Genomic DNA, 19,360 nt, shown 5'->3' with positions numbered 1-19,360 from the left:
TTCCTACCATGACCAATTTTCTGTTTGTTCTCCATGGATGTTCCCCTCTTCCTATTGCAGTGCATCGAGTACCAAAAAAATAATGAGTAATGTGATAACATTTTCGCATCAAAATGCATATCAAATTTGACAAGTTTTGAAGCCATCAAGTATCGAAGTACTATTGTATAGAACCAGTAGAGAAGGAACTCCTGCTGAGGGTTGGAGGTGTTTTCTTAATTTGTCAGTTAACTTTCAAATTATTACATTTTTCCAGTGCATGAAGTTATGCTAATTTACTAAGTATGTGTATTGCAGTGGGAACCAGAAGATAGCTTTCCTACTTCTAGCAAAAACACAGGAGAAGATGGGCTTTATGATAACATGGGCCTGTATGATAATTTGCCATCCCCGAAAATTTTTGCACGTTGTCCACCAGCAGAGCGAAAAGCCAATAGGTTATCTACTGACAAACTGTCATCTAACCATTATAAACAACCTATCTCATCCAATCTGTCTTCTGCTCAGTCTGTCACTAATACTTCTGCTGTGGGGAAGGGATCTGTTGCACAGGTACTAAAATGCTTAATTCTTTTAATCATATTTCTGTTCTTGCTTTTGTGTACTAATAATTAAATGCTTACAATTAATTAAAGCTAAATAATATAATACCACATAAATTGTTTAAAAACACTGGATATAAGAATAACATATTGGAAACTTATGCATTTTTCTTTTTAAAATTCTTAGTTTAACTTAGCTTGCTCCAACCTGACGAGACTAACACTACAACTCAGGACTATCTTTGAAGATTCTAGGAATTCCACCCGTAAAATTTCTGAAAGATATCAATTTAAATAAAACTATCTTGGATTTTACACAGAGCAAATTTCAGAGGATACCTATAAGCAATATGATTGCTTCAACAGCTGAAATTAAGTCCTGGCAATGGTCAACTTCACAACCTACAATGTTCTGTACTTTTCTGTATTATCTGTGTGCAGTTACATGTGAGTAGTTGAATATACTGTACTGCAGTTAGTGCATTGAGTATGGATCATTGTGGCTTGGGTAATTCCTAATGTTCTGTGTTGTGCAGATGGTTCTGCTTCATTCTAAAAGAAACAAATTGATTACTTGAATACAAAATCGTTTCAAATAAATATGATTCATTCAATTTTGTATTCACTTTCAAAAATTTGGGGATGTGATCTTTCCAAAGCTTAAAACATTCTGCAAACTTATTTCACATTCAGAAATATTAGAGAGATGATGCAGTTCCCATAGGTAATGGGAGGATGGGAGAAGTTTTTGACAAGTTGGCCATATACTTGTGCCCTTAGCTCTTGGGTTTTACAGCTATTTCATTTGGGGAGTGGAACAGTCATTCCTCTGCAGTCAGTGGCCATTGTACTGTATGCCGTATGTTTAGAAAACCAATTTGAAAGATTTGTTCTAAGAAGATCTGCTAAAATTTAAAATAATAGTGAAATGAGTTGCTGGAGGAATCTTTTTTATCAGTTCATTTTATTGCATGCCTGCAAAATAATGATTGTTGCTTGTTTCAAAAGAATGTTATGCAATATTGTTCTAAGAGTGTTTATTTTATTGAAACGAGTAATTGAAGATTCTAAAAAATCAGGTGAACACAGATATTGTCTCCTTCAATCATTTTAATGACTCATAAAAGCCAATGTTATTCTGAGGCAAAATAATATAAAATATAAATCAAACATTCCTTCACATTTCAACTTTCCATATTTGAACTATAAACAAACAACTTGTAAATAATAAATCCAAATAATGTAAGTCTAAATGTTGAAGTCCTGCTCTTGTCAAATTAAAAACAGATGTCTTTTCACTGCAAAATGTTCCATTGTCCCCGTCATTACAACTTTGTTCTGAACATTATGCACATAACAGCTGATGTTAATTTAAGATTTTATTGTCAATTCATTTCCTAGCCACTTAGAGATTTCTTAGCCACTTAAGAGATTGGCCTAAGTTTTCTGAAGCTTCTAGGCACATCTTTCATTGATTATTTTGTAAAGTGGCCCTTTCTCAAACACGTGTTTTAATTTTATGTCTCAGCTCTTATATACAGGTAGTCCTCAACTTATGACCACATGAGCTCAAAATTTCTGTTCCTAAATGAAACATTTGTTATGTGAATTTTACGACCCATCTTGCCACAATTGTTAAGTGAATCATTGCGGTTGTTAAGTTAGTAACATGCTTGTTAAGTGAATCTGGCTTCCCCATTGAATTTGCTTGTAAGAAGGTTGCAAAAGGTGATCACATGACCCTGGGATAGCGCAACTGTTATAAATATGAGTCAGTTGCCAAGTGTCCAAATTTTGACCAATGACCACGAGAATGCTGCAACAGTCATAAGTCTGAAAAATGGTCATAAGTCACTTTTTTCAGTGCCATTCTAACTTTGAACAGTCACTAAATGAACTGTTGTAAGTCGAGGACTTCCTGTATTTTCAAAAAGCACAATGGATGCCTTTGGTTGCTTTAGAAGCATGGTTTTCTAACTACCTTGATTTTAAACTTTTAACCAAAATTTGCCTCTTTTTGTCCCCACTTATGTAAAACAACTTTACTTAATGTTTAGCAATACATGCATTCTTGATTTTCCTTACAGTTTAAAGGAAAGAAAATGCCAGTAGCTGCAAATGGGATTTCAGGAAAAGGGAGAACGTTAAGTAATTCACCAAAAAAATCAGAATTTCCTTCAAATGTGAAACGTAGCAGCTCTAGTGAGTATCCTTATTTCTTCCAGCTGTCTATATTCTTTCACTATTTCACAATGTCCAATTTTCATGGTTGTACATTGTCAGTAGAAAATAATTGTTTTGATTGTTCTGCTCCTAGTTGTCATAAAAATGCCCTTATCTTTCTTTTTTCATGAACAAGTTTTCTATTATCTTATTATCATTTACTTTTTTAGCATAATGTGGGAGGAACAACTAGAAAATTTGAGTTAAGTTCTTCATTTTTCAATACTACTCTTTAAAGCTTTGGAATTTTTGGATACTTTTTCTGTGTAATTCGGCTGATATGACTTCCTGTTTGCTCGGAGGGTCGTTTTAAGCGTTCCGAAGGCTTCAGAGACGGTCCGGAGGCTTCCCTGACGCCTTCCGAGCGTTTAAAACGACCCTCCGAGCAAACTGGAAGTCACTTCTGGTTTGCTCGGTGGGTCGTTTTGAGCGCTCCGAAGGCGTCAGGGAAGCCTCCGGACCGTCCCTGAAGCCTTCGGAACGCTTAAAACGACCCTCCGAGCAAACCGGTAGTCACTTACGGTTTGCTCGGAGGGTCATTTTAAGCGTTCCGAAGGCTTCAGGGAAGCCTCCGGACCGTCCCTGAAGCCTCCGGAGGGCCCCGGGGGGGGCGAGGGAGGCTCTTTTCGCCTTCCCCAGGATCCTATAAAGCCTCTGGAGCCTGGGGAGGGCGAAAAATGGCTTTTAAAAAGAGTGAACTCAGCTGGCCAGCGCATGCATGTCAGTAGAAAATAATTGTTTTGATTGTTCTGCTCCTAGTTGTCATAAAAATGCCCTTATCTTTCTTTTTTCATGAACAAGTTTTCTATTATCTTATTATCATTTACTTTTTTAGCATAATGTGGGAGGAACACTAGAAAATTTGAGTTAAGTTCTTCATTTTTCAATACTACTCTTTAAAGCTTTGGAATTTTTGGATACTTTTTCTGTGTAATTCGGCTGATATGACTTCCTGTTTGCTCGGAGGGTCGTTTTAAGCGTTCCGAAGGCTTCAGAGACGGTCCGGAGGCTTCCCTGACGCCTTCGGAACGCTTAAAACGACCCTCCGAGCAAACCGGTAGTCACTTACGGTTTGCTCGGAGGGTCATTTTAAGCGTTCCAAAGGCTTCAGGGAAGCCTCCGGACCATCCCTGAAGCCTCCGGAGGGCCCCGGGGGGGCGAGGGAGGCTCTTTTCGCCTTCCCCAGGCTCCTATAAAGCCTCTGGAGCCTGGGGAGGGCGAAAAATGGCTTTTAAAAAGAGTGAACTCAGCTGGCCAGCGCACGCATGCGCGCTGGCCAGCTGACAGGGCAGCGCCTCGCGTGCCCTGACAAATGGCTCCACGTGCCACCTGTGGCACATGTGCCATAGGTTCGCCATCACTGGTATAAGACATACTTTTAGCTATTTGAAGAAGTTTTTGTTTGGATTAAAGCTGGAGTGATTGAAGATGTAACAGCAACCATAGAGGTAGAGGTGTCAACTCTGTCATCTTCGGCTTGGCGCCTCATTAACAGCTGCCATCAACCGTTAGTGGGGAAGGGAAGAAGAGCAAATGGGCAATCAACATGCATAGGTTAGAGGTCGGAATTAGGGAGGGGAGGATGACAGTTTGATAGAGACCAGAGATGCATGAAACCAGCCTGTGCCTGTTTTCAAGGCCATGAAGCTTGGGAAAACAATGTGAATTGCTCCAAACATCTGAGCAGTTCCCAAAATACCTATGTGGCTCGCTATTAGCCAAAGATAAATTGGTCAGGGGAGGGCCAGGATGAAGGGGAAAAGTTTGTAACTTTTGGCACAAAACTTTAGTTCTAGCCTGCTTTTATTTTAGCCAGTAACCCTTAGTAAAAGAACCTGTCACTTCAACCAAATGGAGTTGAGGGTCTTTCTTTCCTACGGGATCTGACTGTGACAGGTCTGAAAAGAGGTATGTTGTCAAATACAGAATAATAATAAAAGAAATCTTTGTCAAAACATTTGATTGTAAGTGGACATTCAGGTAAATGGGATGCCTAGATTTGGCTTAGTCTTTCATTCTGACATAAGTTTCCTAGTTCAGATATCTTATTATTAAACTTTTGTGTAGATGCAGATCAATACAAGTATGGAAAGAATCGTGTTGAAGCCGATGCAAAGAGATTACAAACAAAAGAGGAGGAACTATTAAAGAAAAAAGAAATCCTAAGGAATCACTTGGCTCAGTTGCGAAAGGAAAGGAAAGACCTCCGGGCAGCTCTTGAAATGAATCCTGGTATGCTAGGCACTTTTTGTTTATAATCAAAGTATCAGGAAATAATGTCTGTAGCACCAGAAATAGCTTTTTAAATTATTTTTCCGTGAAAAGGTACAAGCTTAGAAACAGAGTAGTTATACAGAGGAAGTCCCCTCCTGTTTATAACTTAAGGGACTTTGCATTACAAAGATGAGACCAATACATAAACTGTTACTCCATGCCATGTTTCTGTCCCTTTGTAATATTCAATTAAATTTGAATATGCTGCTGAAATAATGAGACATTGTGTTTCCATATTCTTTTCAATGACAACAAATGTTATGAAGAGGGTGGCAGAGATTCTTATTTGTTTCTTTGTTTTACAGCAGTTGTGTTGTAGTTGTGTATATGATGTTACAGAAGAGGAGGCAACTGTTCTAGCATTAAGGTGCCACTTTCAAGGTAGTTCTGTGTTATAGATAGCATTTTATACTATTTTATTTGCCAGGCTAGATCATATCAATGAAATTAAATGCTAAAGACTAGTTTATACTATTAAATAGCCATAGCACTAGATATAACCTACTTTGGCAATAATTTGCTGTTGCAGTCTTAATTATTGCCTTTTAATTATAGAATACTTCATCCAACCAGAGTGCTATTGAGGTGGGTGGCTATAACAATTGAAATTATAAGTAGAAAAGCAAACCAACAAATTTAGCTACATTAATGTAGCTGATCAGATTACAGTAACTTGTATTTGATGAACAATGATGACTCACTTCTGAAGCTCCCTGCTGTGAAGTGTCTTCACATTCCTGCTTCTCAGCCCTGGGTTTAAGAACAGAGTGTACAATTTTATCACAGCCTCAAATATCATTTCTCTCCTCTGGATTTCAGGCAGGAAATCCCTAATAATTCTTGAAGATAAATTAAAGAAGTTAGAAGAAGAGTGTAAGTTGAAAGAGTCTGAACGGGTGTCTCTGGAACTAGAGTTGACAGAAGTGAAAGAGAATTTGAAAAAGGCTTTGGCTGGAGGCATTACACTAGGATTGGCAATTGAGCCTAAATCACAGAATTTAACTGCACAGGTATTTTAATTTATATAAATTTATTTTAATTTAATTTAAACTTAGATTCTACTGTAAAATATATTTTATAAATCATTTAAGTATTTTGCTATTTTAAATAATTACTATCTGTCATGCTCCACATATGAGATTCAGCACTCAACTCTGTCATTTGTCTGCACACTTTTGCTTGTTTAGATCTGTTACTACCTGTGGAATTATTATGCCATCTGACTTTGGCCTTATGTAGCACATTGAGCACCACGGTTGACAAGATTGTGTGAAAATATGGATGGAGATAAAATGTATTTTAAAAATTAAACACATCTGAAATTCTGGAACTTCTAACTCAAACATGCACCCTGTTTGTACATGTGCCTCTGTAGTTGAAGATTGGAAGGTAGTCAATGTAATTAATTTTTTAGAAGGAGTCACAGAGAGATCCAAAAAATCATAGGTCTGTCAGGTTAATGTATCTTCTGAGGAAGATAGTAGAGACTGCTGTTAAAGATAAAATTAGCAAACATTTGGAGACAAAGGCCTTGGTTAAGGACACCCAACATGGCTTCTCTAAGGGAAGGTCCTATCTTAGTTAATCTAACCACTTATTTGAGGGTATTGATAAGCATGTAGATAAGGGCAAACCAGTAGATATCAACTGGTTTGCTGGTGTTTCAAAAAGTGTTTGATAAAGTCCAAAATCAAAGACTTCACAGTAAGCTTAAGAGCCATCGAATAAAAAGGCAGGTTCTCTTATGAGTAAGCAACCTGACAATAGCAAACAGAATTGTAACAAATTTATAGTTGTTCACGATGGAGGGATAAAATTAGTGTGGTCCTCTTAGGACCAGTGCTTTTTATAAATGATTCAGGCATGATTAGAATAGCCATGTTTGATGATAAGAGATACACATTTCTTCTCTACTACTAGATTTCAAGTTATATGGCTCTGAAATTATTAGCTCATTCCTGACTGTGTACCTGCCAATCTTACACTGTTACTTGTTCTTTCAAACCAATCTTCACATTTGTCCAATAGGATAATATCCTCTTCTCAGAGAGCCAGGATAGTTTTAACTGCTGATACAACTATTGACACTATTTGATAACTGCAGTTTCAAGTTGTTTTCTATTTATTATTTAGTCTCCAGTTCTAAAGCATCAGACTCTGGAAAATTCACCCATCTCCAGTTGTGATACAAGTGATACAGAATGTTCTATGCCTGTGAATAGTGCAATTGTCCTGAAAAGACATTCTTCCTCAAGCACCTCTCCATGCCGAGGCCACGTGCTTCAGAAGGCAAAGGTGAGAGTCACACGGTTGTTACATATTCTCCTGCTATTAAGTGGTTTGGTTTATTTATCCTTTCTCCATAGTGGAGAAGCCAGTTTGCTGTCTTGCTTTGCTTTGAAAGAAGATACTATTGCTCAGGGAAAAAAAACCCTTGGTTACTATATCACCCTTCAAAAGTTTGTTCTTTTAGTTCAAGTGAGAGAAAAAAATGTGGAAAAATAGTTCTCCAGTTGCAATACGATTCTGTAAAAAAAATTAGATTTTTTTTGTATGTTTGCTTACCTTTGCCATGAATGTTATCAGAACATTGAGTTTTACATATAAATAAAGTCCACCAGAACAAATGACACTAAAGTTTGGTTTTTGCTTCATTATTTCATAAACACATTCGTCTAACTTACAGTATGTGAGGATAAAAATATAATAATCCCCCTATTTCAATCAATTTGATAAAAGAACTGGGGCTAGTTGTTCAACAATAAAAGCTTATTTGGGCCAGCCTTGCCTCACATAAACTTAAACATTGATTTATCTTATTGCAGTAAAATCTTCCCACATAAGTAATCAAAAGAAATTTCTGTAGACTTCTGTAAAAATAGTTATTGAAAAGATGAAGCTGTACACCTAAACTAGCGCCCACTCAGAAAAATAGCCTTGAAATAGAAAAGGTTTGGGGCAATTATGTAGTTTTCAAAGTATGGACTGTGCTATCAGAATCACTATAAAAGTGCAAGGTGAAATTATTCAGGTGGTCACAAACAATCCCACAGTAAACAGTATCAAGATTTGCAAATCTCTCTCGTGTTAGCTAAAGTCGCAGTTCATGATTTTATCATAGCTTGAGCTGAATTCAAATTCAAACTAAGACTCCCGATCTGCAGAGGGAAATGAGGAACTGGCCTCCAGAAGCCTCAAAACCTTGAGATAGGAGCAAATATTGTCCATAAATTGCCTACCCTTGGTTCATATTAATTATTTTATGAGGGAAAACAGGCAAGGTCTAACAATTGGATCTGTATGAGAATTTCATCCACCTATCAACCACCTATTGTGTTTGTCTGAAGCCAAGTCTCACAGGAAGCTCTTAAGCTTGTCAGATGCCCAAATACAGAATCACATTATACTAGATTGCACTTTAATTTTTGCTTAGCAACTGCCTCATTAAGCAACTATTTAAAGTTACAATGGTGCTGAAAAAACTAATCTTAGTACCAGTGTTTGCATTTATGACCATTACAGCACCTCTCACGAGATTACCATGATAATTAGAACATGTTGTCCTGTGCCTGACTTGTAACAATTGTGGTTGCTAAGTGAGGACTACCTGCTTAACAGTTGATTTTATTGAAATCATACATTATACAGGTTCTGATTTAATCATCATTATGCTTTAAGTCAGTAAGATTCTGAAGCTCTATAATGGGGCATCCCAGCTTTGCTGGATGCCATGTTGGCTGAACAATTATGGTGTCAACGTCTAAAGCATTTCCATGACTACTATCAATTTTAGAAGGGAGGAGAATTCCATGCATACCTCTCATATTTCTACAATCTAGTTGGCGAATATGATTTATGACGCAGGACAGAAGGGGGGAGTTAGGAGGGTAACGTTCAAACGCAATTAAGCGGAAGCCAGTTTAGGCTCCACAGAAGTAATACTAAGATGTTGATCCTAATAAATGAATGGGTTTTGTTTGAACTCTGTCTTGAGGCTCGTAAATTAATTAGGTCATCTCTTGGGAACTTCACAGAGAGTCTGATTCCGATAGAATATCAGGACCTTGCAGAAGTATTCAGCGAGGCCAAGTGCAATGTTCTGCCTCCCCACCAAGAGACAGACTGTGCCATCGAAATCATCCCTGCGGCAAAACTACCCAAGCCCAAACTGTACGCCATGACACCCCAGAAAATGCAAGAGATGTGCAAATAGATAGACAAAAACCTAACAAGGGGGTTCCTTGAGCCAGCCAAGCCACGGGTCGTGGCACCAGTCCTCTTCAAAGAAAGAAATATGGAACTATGAGGTTGTGTGTGGACTTTCGAGGGATAAATGGGGTATGCATACACAACCTATACCCCCTACCCCTCATGAAGGACATGCTATCTCATCTGGCCAAGGGAAAAGTCTTCACCAAACTAGACCTCAGAGAAGCATACTACCGAGTATGTATCAGAGAGGGAGATGAGTGGAAAACAGCGGTCAACTGCCCCCTAGGGAGCTTTCAATTCAAAGTGATGCCTTTTGGACTGCAGGGGAGCCCAGGAGTATTCATGCAGTTAATAAACGAGGTGCTGCATGAGCACGTCTACAAGGGGGTCCTCATCTACATAGATGACATCCTTATCTACACTGAGACCATGGATGACCACGTACCCCTGGTCCGCTAAGTACTAGAAAAACTTCTGGTAGCCAACCTGTACGTCAAGATATCAAAATGCTAATTCCACAGTGCACGGTTAGCCTACCTGGGTTACCAATTGTCAAATGAGGGAATAGAGATGGACCCTGCCAAAGTGCAAGCCGTCCTAAGCTGGCAACCCCCCCCCCGCAGACAGCTACAAAGCTTCCTAGGTTTCGCAAACTTCTACAGGCAATTCATCCCCTCCTTTGCGAAACCCCTGACAGACCTCCTGAAGACAGGGTTCCCAGGAACGAAACCTCATCCAGGACAACCCCTACAGTGGGACCTAACCTGCCAAGAGGCGTTTGAAACACTAAAAGAAATGTTTGCAAAAGAGCCAGTGCTGAAGCATCCTGACCCCGAACAACCCTTTGTGATCCAGGCAGAAACCAGCGACATGGCAGTGGGAGCGGTGCTACTCCAAAGAAACAAACAAGGAAACTTACAACCCTCACGCAAGCTCACAGACACAGAGAGATGATGGACTGCATGGGAAAAGGAGGCTTTCACAGTGAGATGGGCACTGCTAACCTGGAAACACCTGTTGGAAGGGAGCCAGAAACCGTTTGAAGTCTGGACTGACCACAAAAATTTGGAGGTGCTTAGGACCCCACTGAAACTATCACCCAAACAAGTCCGATGGGCTCAATACTTCAACCATTTTGATTTTGTCTTAAAGCCCATTCCAGGCGGGAGGAACTTTCTAGCTGATGCCCTCTCCCACATGCCTCAGTACAAATGCGAACGGGAGCATGTAGTGGACGCCATCACTCCCTTTAGTCAAACAGCTGTCCAAGTAACCACCAGGCGGCAATGCCATGACTGGCGAGACCAACCCGCAAGCAACCTAACCATGAGACTCAAAACCGAACTGCTAGCAGACCCCTGGTTCCAGAACAACCAACACATCTTGACGAAAAGAGATGACCTTGCATGGAAGGGGACGAAACTCTACATCCCAGAATCCCTATGTACCCTAGTTCTCCAGAGGAGTCATGACATCAAACCGGCAGGCCACTTTGAGTTCCTAAAGACTTTACACTTAGCCCGGAGGCAGTTCTTGTGGCCTGGCATAAAGAAAAATGTGGATAGTTACGTGAAAAGTTGCACCATCTGCGCCACAATGAAGAGACGACTGGGAAAACCCTCTAGACTGCTGCAAACAGTAGCAGAGCCAACGAGGCCGTGGGAGGAGATCGCAATGGACTTTATAGTAGAGTTGCCAAAAAGTGGGGGAAACACAGTGATTTGGACTGTAATAGATCTGTTCTCTAAACAGGCATACTTCATACCCTGTAGTGGACTATCCCTCGGCTCACAAGCTGGCTAAACTGTTTGTGAAGCATATCTACCGACTGCATGGAGTACCTCGAAGAATTATCTCAGACAGAGGGGTCCAGTTCACAGCTAAGTTCTTGAGGGAGTTCCTGCGGTCCATTGGGTCATTTCAGGGTCTTAGTTCAGCTTTTCATCCGAGCACTAATGGGGCAGCAGAGAGACTGAACACCATGATAGAGCAGTACCTAAGGTGCTACGTGAACTATCAGCAGTCCAATTGGGCAGACCTTTTACCTTTTGCTGAGGTTGCATACAATAATGCTGTTCACAGTAGCACAGGACTCATGCCGTTCAAAATAGTGAGCGGTATGGATTTCGTCCCAATGCCTGAGTATCCAAGGGATCCCCTCTCCTCAGTCAGCTTGACTGATTGGATGTCGATGCTGAAAGCAACCTGGGAAAATGTCAAAAGGGCACTGGCTAAAGTGGCACAAACCTATAAGAAACAGGCAGATAAACACCGGGCTCCGCAACGGCCATTCTGGGTGGGAGAAAAGGTTTACCTCTCCACAAAATATTTGAGATTAAAACTGCCTAGCAAGAAACTGGGGCCAAAGTTTATAGGACCATTCCCCATAGTAAAGATCATCAACCCAGTCACAGTGCACTTGAAACTATCTCAATTGTTGGGGAAGATACACCCAGCGTTTCATAGTAGCCTCTTAAAACCTGTGATTGGATCCACTTTGAGACCACTACCCCAGGAGCCCCCGGGCCCTATGGTCATAGGGGGCGAAACCCATTATGAAGTTCAACGAATCCTCGATTCAAGATGGCACAGGAGACAACTCCAATACTTAATCCAGTGGAAGGGCTACCCCTTATCAGAGGCATCTTGGGTGAAAAGTAGAAATATCCAGGCTGATCGCCTTATAGCAAAATTCCATGCAGAAAATCCAAGCAGGTCTGGGAGAGGGACACATTACTAAGTTATACACCTGTACTCAAATTGCTTTGTTTTACTCAGGTCACTTTCGGGAAGTGAGAGGGGCCGGATGTCAACCATCTAAAGCGTTTCCATGACTACTATCAACTTTAGAAGGGAGAATTCCATGCATACCTTCGGTCTCATATTTCTACAATCTAATTGGCAAATATGATTTATGACGCAAGACAGAAGGGGGGAGTTAGGAGCGTAAAGTTCAAACGCAATTAATCAGAAGCCAGTTTAGGCTCCACCGAAGTAATATTAAGATGTTGATCCTAATGAATGGGTTTTGTTTGAACTCTGTCACGAGGCTTGTAAATTAATTACGTCATCTCTTGGGAACTTCACATATGGTAGTTGAAGTCCACAGCCTTAGAAGTTGTGAAGGCTTGGAATTTCTTTCTGGAATTGTCTTATTTTTTAATCCAAATTGGTGCATAATATTTGACTCTGATGATATGAATATATGTGCATTTGTAATTATATTAACATTTTATTTTTCATTCTTTCTAGGAGTGGGAGATGAAAAATGGAACATAAAGAAGTACAGTTACTATTAGAATTCTGCTTTGGGACTCTTGACTCAAGATGGACTAAGGAAGATTAATCTGCACAGGGGTATTAAATGGGTTGTCAGTTCTGTTTAGTGAATGGGCAGTATGCTTAATGCAGCTTAAAAGGGGGCCCTTCTTGAATGTGTCATTTCAAATGCAGTGATTATTTACTCACTTAAAATATGAAAGGAACAGTTTAAATGATTACAGTAGATGGATCAGGTAAAACTAGCACTAGCAATTGTGTTGAATGGAAATGGAGATTGGCATGTTTCAGTACCCATTTGGAATAGTGTTAGATAATTTTAATTCTCATTATAACATTAATTTCATATCATTATATCTAATGATATGAAATCCAATGTTGACTCTCTAAAACCTTGCTGTATGAATGTGGGGATTCACAGGATTGTAATATTGATTCAAGGCTTATGAATTTTATACTAGAGAAGAATGGAAAGCTATAGTCTTTGCAGAAATTACACAAGTGCTGTTTTCCACAGTGATTAGAGATCAGAGAAGGACTAACTTCTCAACTAGGAAGGGAAATTAGAGCAAATAGAAAAACATCTTCCAACCCCAAGTAATAATACTGGTCTGTTTTAAACTTTTTTAAAAAATGTATTTATTTCCTAGCTTGTTTTGAAATGTTTTCATGGATTTTATTTTCAAAAATTAAATAGCAATGGGTGCCACTTTACAGATACAAAAAAGCTCCACAACATAAAAGCTGATGTTTTGAAGCAACTTTATGAAAGAATCAGAATAACATATAAACCATCATTGTATTCTAAAACTTTTCAAAACAAAAGATAAATTTGGATTAAAAACTCCAAAATACTACCCAAAAATATTTAAGTTTGTTAATTCTAAATCAAAAATCCTTAAAATTGATACTTTCTTTCTCTAATGGACGCAGCAATGAATGTTTCCCTCAAAAAAGAAATGGCAGTGTTATTTCTAAAATATGTTGTCTATTAAAAAAAGACAGTGTTGTAAAGCAGCAATGTAAAATTTGTTTTCAAAAGACATTCTTTTCCTGCTGTGGCTTAGGACACGAATCTGAATTGTGAGTTAGGAAGCGCCCAGCTGGGAAACATTGTGGAACCAGAGTGGAACTGTGTCTTAGTTTCCAAACACCATTTTCAGTACAGAAACTCCAGACTTGCAGACTTAATGAGATAGTATTTGTTAAGTACTTACAATGCTTGAAATAGTCTGTATACCTTTTCATTATTGTCATTCCATCTTCAAAGAAAATGTAAAATGTCTCTTCAGGTAGATTCCACTATTCCTTTCTGGGCATATGGGCTGCTCCAATATCATCTGGCATAGGATGCAACACAGCTTGACAGAGAAATCCTCCATCGGATAGTAAATAGATGTGCAATGCTTTTGCATCCCTTTCTCCACTTTTCATTTCTGTTTCTTATTGAAGAGCTGTGACAAAAATCATGGCTGGAGATGCTCAGTGTTTTCTCCTTTGTTCCCCTCCCTGTCATATTGACTTCAGAAAGTCCTTACAAGAAGCTGCTGCTGATAGGAAGTTCTGAGTAAGTGACAAAGTAGCCAGAGTTGGTTCTGTGCCCTTTGTTTCTCCAACCATCTCTCTTATGTTTGAGTTAGAGTAGGTAGAAACTTTCAAAATGGCAGGATCCACAATTAACATTACTTGTGAGAACAGAGACCAAAGCACTCTAAACTAGTGACTATTTCTTTACGCACCTGTACCTCTCACTTTATAACACAAGTGACAACTTGAAGAATCAAAGTCTAACTCTAAAATGCATTTATTTTTAAAGCACCTAGCTTTTTGCTAACTAGAAAGCCAGGAAGAAAGAATTGTGGTGGGAGAAAACTGCTTGGGGAAGGCAGAATGCTTTGGGCATCAATTCCTTTTTATAGTTTAATCTCCAGCTCTGCATTTGGATATGACATTTATTCTTTGTATTGCCTAAGTTCTTCATGTCCACAAACTGCAGGTGATAGTAGAATTAAAGATTTTTCAGTTTGCCATGACCAGCCACAGCTTCAGGATGGATGCTTTTTTTTTTTTTATCCTGAAATGATCTTGCTAAATCTCTAATAAGTTGCTTAAAAATATTCTGTGATACCTGTTCTTTAGAATGCTCTGCTGGTATTGGGTTTATTAAGCCTTTGATGAAGCCCTACAAATGCTTTTAGACCTTTCCTGTACAAATACAGTCAATCTTTAGATGTTTATTTTTTAATTTATTATAATTTAATTGTGGAGAGCTACTTTGGTGTAATGGTTAAGACATCAGACTATGAACTGGAGACTGTGAATTTTATTTTGCCATAGGCACAAAGCCTTGGGCCCGTCACTCTCCAGTAACTGACTTTGGGTATGTCGCACTCTCAGCCTTAAGAAGGAAGCCACGGCAAACCACTTCTGAAAAACCTTGCCAAAGAAACTGCAGAGACTAGACCAAGCAATAATCAGGAGTCAAAAAATGACTCAAAGGCACCCAAGCTATTTTGAGAAAATTGCATGGGAAAACTGCATACAGTTAAAACAAACAAATACTAGGCTGCCATGAAATTCATCTGCCTGAGTTTAGGAAAAAAGCATATTAAAGTGTTCTTGAGTGATAACCACCATAACAGAGAAGATTCATCTTGCCCTTGGTGACTTTTATTAAGGATTAATGTCTGCATTTAAGTTCCAGATGTTATAGACATCCATAAATTATTCTAGCTTCCATAATACTCATAGGGTGTTTGTAAAACTATTACAGATCATTACACATCTTGATGATAGATTGACTTTTTCATTTTCTACAAGAAAGGCTGTGGCAGGAAGATGAATTAGGAACTGACTTTTGGGAGTCCAGTCATAATCAAAAGTAAACAATTTTCCAGAGTTGTAGGGACAACTGATTTCATGCACATCAGTTATTTCAAACTGCTCAGACAGAGAATGAGATCAACATGGGATACACAGCGCAGTGTAAGTAGGCATAATGTGCTCATACATCACTTCTTTGGTATTATGTTTCCTTGAAGATTTAATTTATAAAGATATATTTAATTTTAAATAGCATGTGCCCAGCTTTATTTCCAAAAATGTATGTGAGCTTTATATGCTCTGCATCTGACTGAAAAATCCATCCAAAGTGTAGCCCTGCTTACTGGCTGTCTTGAATCTTCTGAGCAGACTAGGGGTAATTCCCAATGAATCCTTGTTTCCGTTTTATCAAAAAATTGAGAGCAGCGCTATGCTTGGAAAGGAATTGGCATAGCAAACAGCCTATATTTGTGTGTGCCAGCGAGAAACGCTATAGGAAATTGGTTGTAGCACTATCTTCTTGTTTGTGCGAGAAAGATGAAGGGGGATAAGCATTCCATAAATGGGGTATACGTTTGAAGTCCTGAATTTACATGCTTGATAATACAATTTTTGCTGCTTACAATACAATACAATAGCAGAGTTCGAAGGGACCTTGGAGGTCTTCTAGTCCAACCCACTGCCTAGGCAGGAACCTTATACCATTTTAGACAAATGGCTATCCAACATCTTCTTAAAGACTTCCAGTGTTGGGGCATTCACAACTTCTGGAGGCAAGCTGTTCCACTGATTAATTGTTCTCACTGTCAGGAAATTTCTCCTCAGTTCTAAGTTGCTTCTCTCCTTGATTAGTTTCCAACCATTGCTTCTTGTTCTGCCCTCAGGTGCTTTGGAGAATAGTTTGACTCCCTCTTCTTTGTGGCAATCCCTGAGATATTGGAACAATGCTATCATGTCTCCCCTAGTCCTTCTTTCTCTTAAGCTAAACATACCCAGTTCCTGCAACCGTTCTTCATGTTTTAGTCTCCAGTCCCCTAATCATCTTTGTTGCTCTTCTCTGCACACTTTCTAGAGTCTCCACATCTCCAGTAACCAAAACTGAATGCAGTATTCCAAGTGTGTCCTTACCAAGGCATTATAAAGTGGTATTAACACTTCACGTGATCTTGATCCTATCCCTCTGTTTATGCAGCCTAGAATTGTGTTGGGTTTTTTTTGGGCAGCTGCTGCACACTGCAGGCTCATATTTAAATGGTTGTCCACTAGGACTCCAAGATCCCTTTCACAGTTACTACTATTGAGCACGGTACCACCTGTACCTGTGCATTTCGTTTTTCTTGCCTAAATGTAGAACCTTAGTCTTTTCACCAATGAATCCAGACAACTATTAGAATTGCTTCTAATAGTTGTCTGGATATTTTGTCTATTTGACAGGGTTGGCAAAGTGCAGTGTGCTGAAATACCTTCAATAGTCCATTAATATTTACTGAAAGGAAGTTTTAAACAAAAGTTATTTTGTTTAGGCAAATTATTTGAAACTAATTTATTTATGTTTGAATAAATGTTTAATTTATGGATGTACATATTTATGAATCTAGATTTAGTTCTAATCAAAAAATATTTAGTAAGGAAGTGATTTCTTTTATGATGTCTACCACATACAGCATAAGAAAATAATTACCATGTTTTCTGGTTGTACAAAGTGGGATGAGGTGCAAGCGAGGGCAGGGATTGGGGACGGAGCTGCCCAATGCACCCTGCACCTGTTTAGGTTAGAACCGCTGCCGCCAGGCCTCACGTGCCCCGACACCTGTTGCGCAGGCTACCAGACTACTGCAGCCGCTTGCAGCTGGATGCCACATGGCACATTGCACTGGTGCCACTGCTCGCAACAAGACACAAGACTCATTGCGCCAATGCCACTTCTTCCATTCGCAACAGCACATGCCATGCAGCCTCCTGCTGCAAGCAGCACTACCGGTGCAACAAGCCTCACGGCATCCTGCTGCAAGCAGCACCACTAGTGCAATGGGCCACACAATGCATGGCTGCGAGTGGCTGCAGAAGAAGTTGGGCAGCACCGTGACAGGTGTCAGAGCGTGGAAGACATGGCTGCAGTAGTCCTAAGGTAAGTAGGTAAGACGTCCTTTGAAAATAAGACCTAGTGCCATTTTGGGGTCAAAAAGAAAGGACCGGGTCTTATTTGGGGGGAAACATGGTAGAATAATTTTATCAGATATGTGCAATTTGTATGAATATTATTTTGAGCATATGGAGCATTTTGAATGGTAGTTGCTATCATTTCATTCTTTTTAAGCTGGCAACACCATGGCTGGGGAACCTGTGACTCTCCAGATGTTGCCGACCTACAGCTTCCAGCAACTCTAGCTAGCCTTGTTGTTAGTTTTTTAGTTCAGTAGCATCAGAAGACAATGGATTCCCTAGGCCTGCGCTAAATTTAACCCCAAGGCCGACAGACCCAGCATAAGAGATTGAGCCTGTTACGTTGCCCAGTGGCCTTACTCTAGAAAAGTTGCATACATTTTAAAGATACCTTGACTTTCACTTGTCGGAATCATATTTAATGCTCTTGTTTGCCTAAGCATTTCAAGAAGACATTTAAAATTGAATTAAATTTGCAATCTAGTTTCTCTTTCTTTGCTCTATTGCTTGTTTTGTGTGCGTTTACACTTTGTTGTACTAAGAAATCAATGTAAGGCATTTTGGAATATGTTTATTGAAGAAAAATTGTCATAGAACATTTTAATCTTGAGACCAGAGGAGCAATATAGCACTTCTAGGGCAGGGCTGTCAAACTTGCAGCCCGTGGGCCAGAAGCATCACGTGCTGGCCATGCCCAATTCAGCAAAGGGGAAAAAAGTTGTGATATGTGACAACGTGAGTTTGACACCCCTGTTCTGGGGGTAAAGGTGTGGTGTATACATAAAATATATTTCACTGATTCATTCTTTTTTCCCGTCATGCATTTCACTTATCCTTTTGCAGGCTTCTGTTCATAAATAGGAAAGCTTTATGAACTCATTCATCAGGCTGCCTTGGCAATAGGGCTCCCAGCAATTTTTAAGAAGTTTTATATACATTTCTACAATATTGTACAGGAAAAATTTTACAGATTTAAGTTGCAATGGTATTGTTTACATTTTTGTTAGGAAATCATATTTGATGTCATAGGGTTGGGATATGAGTATAATTTCAATGTATTTGGGGAATGGGCAGTTTTTTTAAAAAAACTATATTTGCAACATTTTAATACTAATTTTATATCAGTCTTCTAATATTACTTACTGCACCTACCAATTAATCTGAATTGTCTAATCCAAAATATTCATATATTAAAACTGTAATTTCCTACTGTATTTTTAAATGAAAACCTATTTCAGTTCTCCAAGCAGGCAAAACATATCAAGAGGAAGCGTTTTCTCTATATTTATTTTATGTCTCCTATTGTATTTTATTATACTGCTTAATGTTTTCCTGTGTTTCTCAATCTTCAGCTGTTAGAAATTAAATGCTGAATTAATTAAACCTGCAGTTTAACTTTGGAGAAAATAACACCTTTATAAATTATAAATAAATTCCAAATGAAAAAAAATGCCCATGAGAAACTTAGGCCTCATTAGCTATGATTTAATTATTTTCACCTTTCTGTCCCCCAAATGTTATGACAGGCACCTTTTTGGTGTAACATTTACTTCTTGTTAATAAAGAGGAATTGTGAAAAATCAACATTTGTTTGTCAAAATTCTTTTTCTAATATTTTGCACAACTTCTTACCACTTGCTGTGCTATAAAAATGTTTTATCTAGGCTATGCCTTTTCCCCTTTCTCTTCTTTCACTGATACATCTGGATTGTGCCTTTCTCCTGTTACAATTTGGTATGAGCTCTGTAATGGTGTTATTACACATGGGAGGTAAATAGGTGAGGTTTTTCTGAACCTGGATAGTATACTTTTCTGTCCGTGTCTATGGGAGAGAAACATATGGG

At 39.0% G+C, this 19,360-nt stretch overlaps 1 protein-coding gene across 7 annotated transcripts in view; it reads left to right on the top strand.

Moving 5' to 3' along the window:
* AFAP1 (actin filament associated protein 1) overlaps positions 1-19,100 on the top strand; it is an 80,290-nt gene extending 61,190 nt beyond the window's left edge. For 4 of the 7 annotated variants that reach the window (XM_081951828.1, XM_081951826.1, XM_081951827.1 and 1 more), the window contains exons 13-18: positions 298-552; positions 2,630-2,744; positions 4,833-4,997; positions 5,859-6,049; positions 7,173-7,334; positions 12,504-19,100. In XM_081951828.1, coding sequence (XP_081807954.1) covers positions 298-552; positions 2,630-2,744; positions 4,833-4,997; positions 5,859-6,049; positions 7,173-7,334; positions 12,504-12,530 — 915 coding nt within the window. In that variant the 3' untranslated portion in view covers positions 12,531-19,100. The remainder of the gene's footprint in view (positions 1-297; positions 553-2,629; positions 2,745-4,832; positions 4,998-5,858; positions 6,050-7,172; positions 7,335-12,503) is intronic. The other 3 variants (XM_081951831.1, XM_081951829.1, XM_081951830.1) reach the window with 1 other exon arrangement.
* The last annotated feature ends 260 nt before the right edge of the window (positions 19,101-19,360 follow it).

The sequence above is a fragment of the Natrix helvetica genome (genome assembly GCF_964273705.1).
Source record: "Natrix helvetica genome assembly, chromosome: 4".
NCBI classification, from domain to species: Eukaryota; Metazoa; Chordata; class Lepidosauria; order Squamata; family Natricidae; genus Natrix; species Natrix helvetica.
The sequence above is the reverse complement of the archived record's forward strand: the minus strand, read 5'-3'. Positions and strand labels throughout refer to the sequence as shown.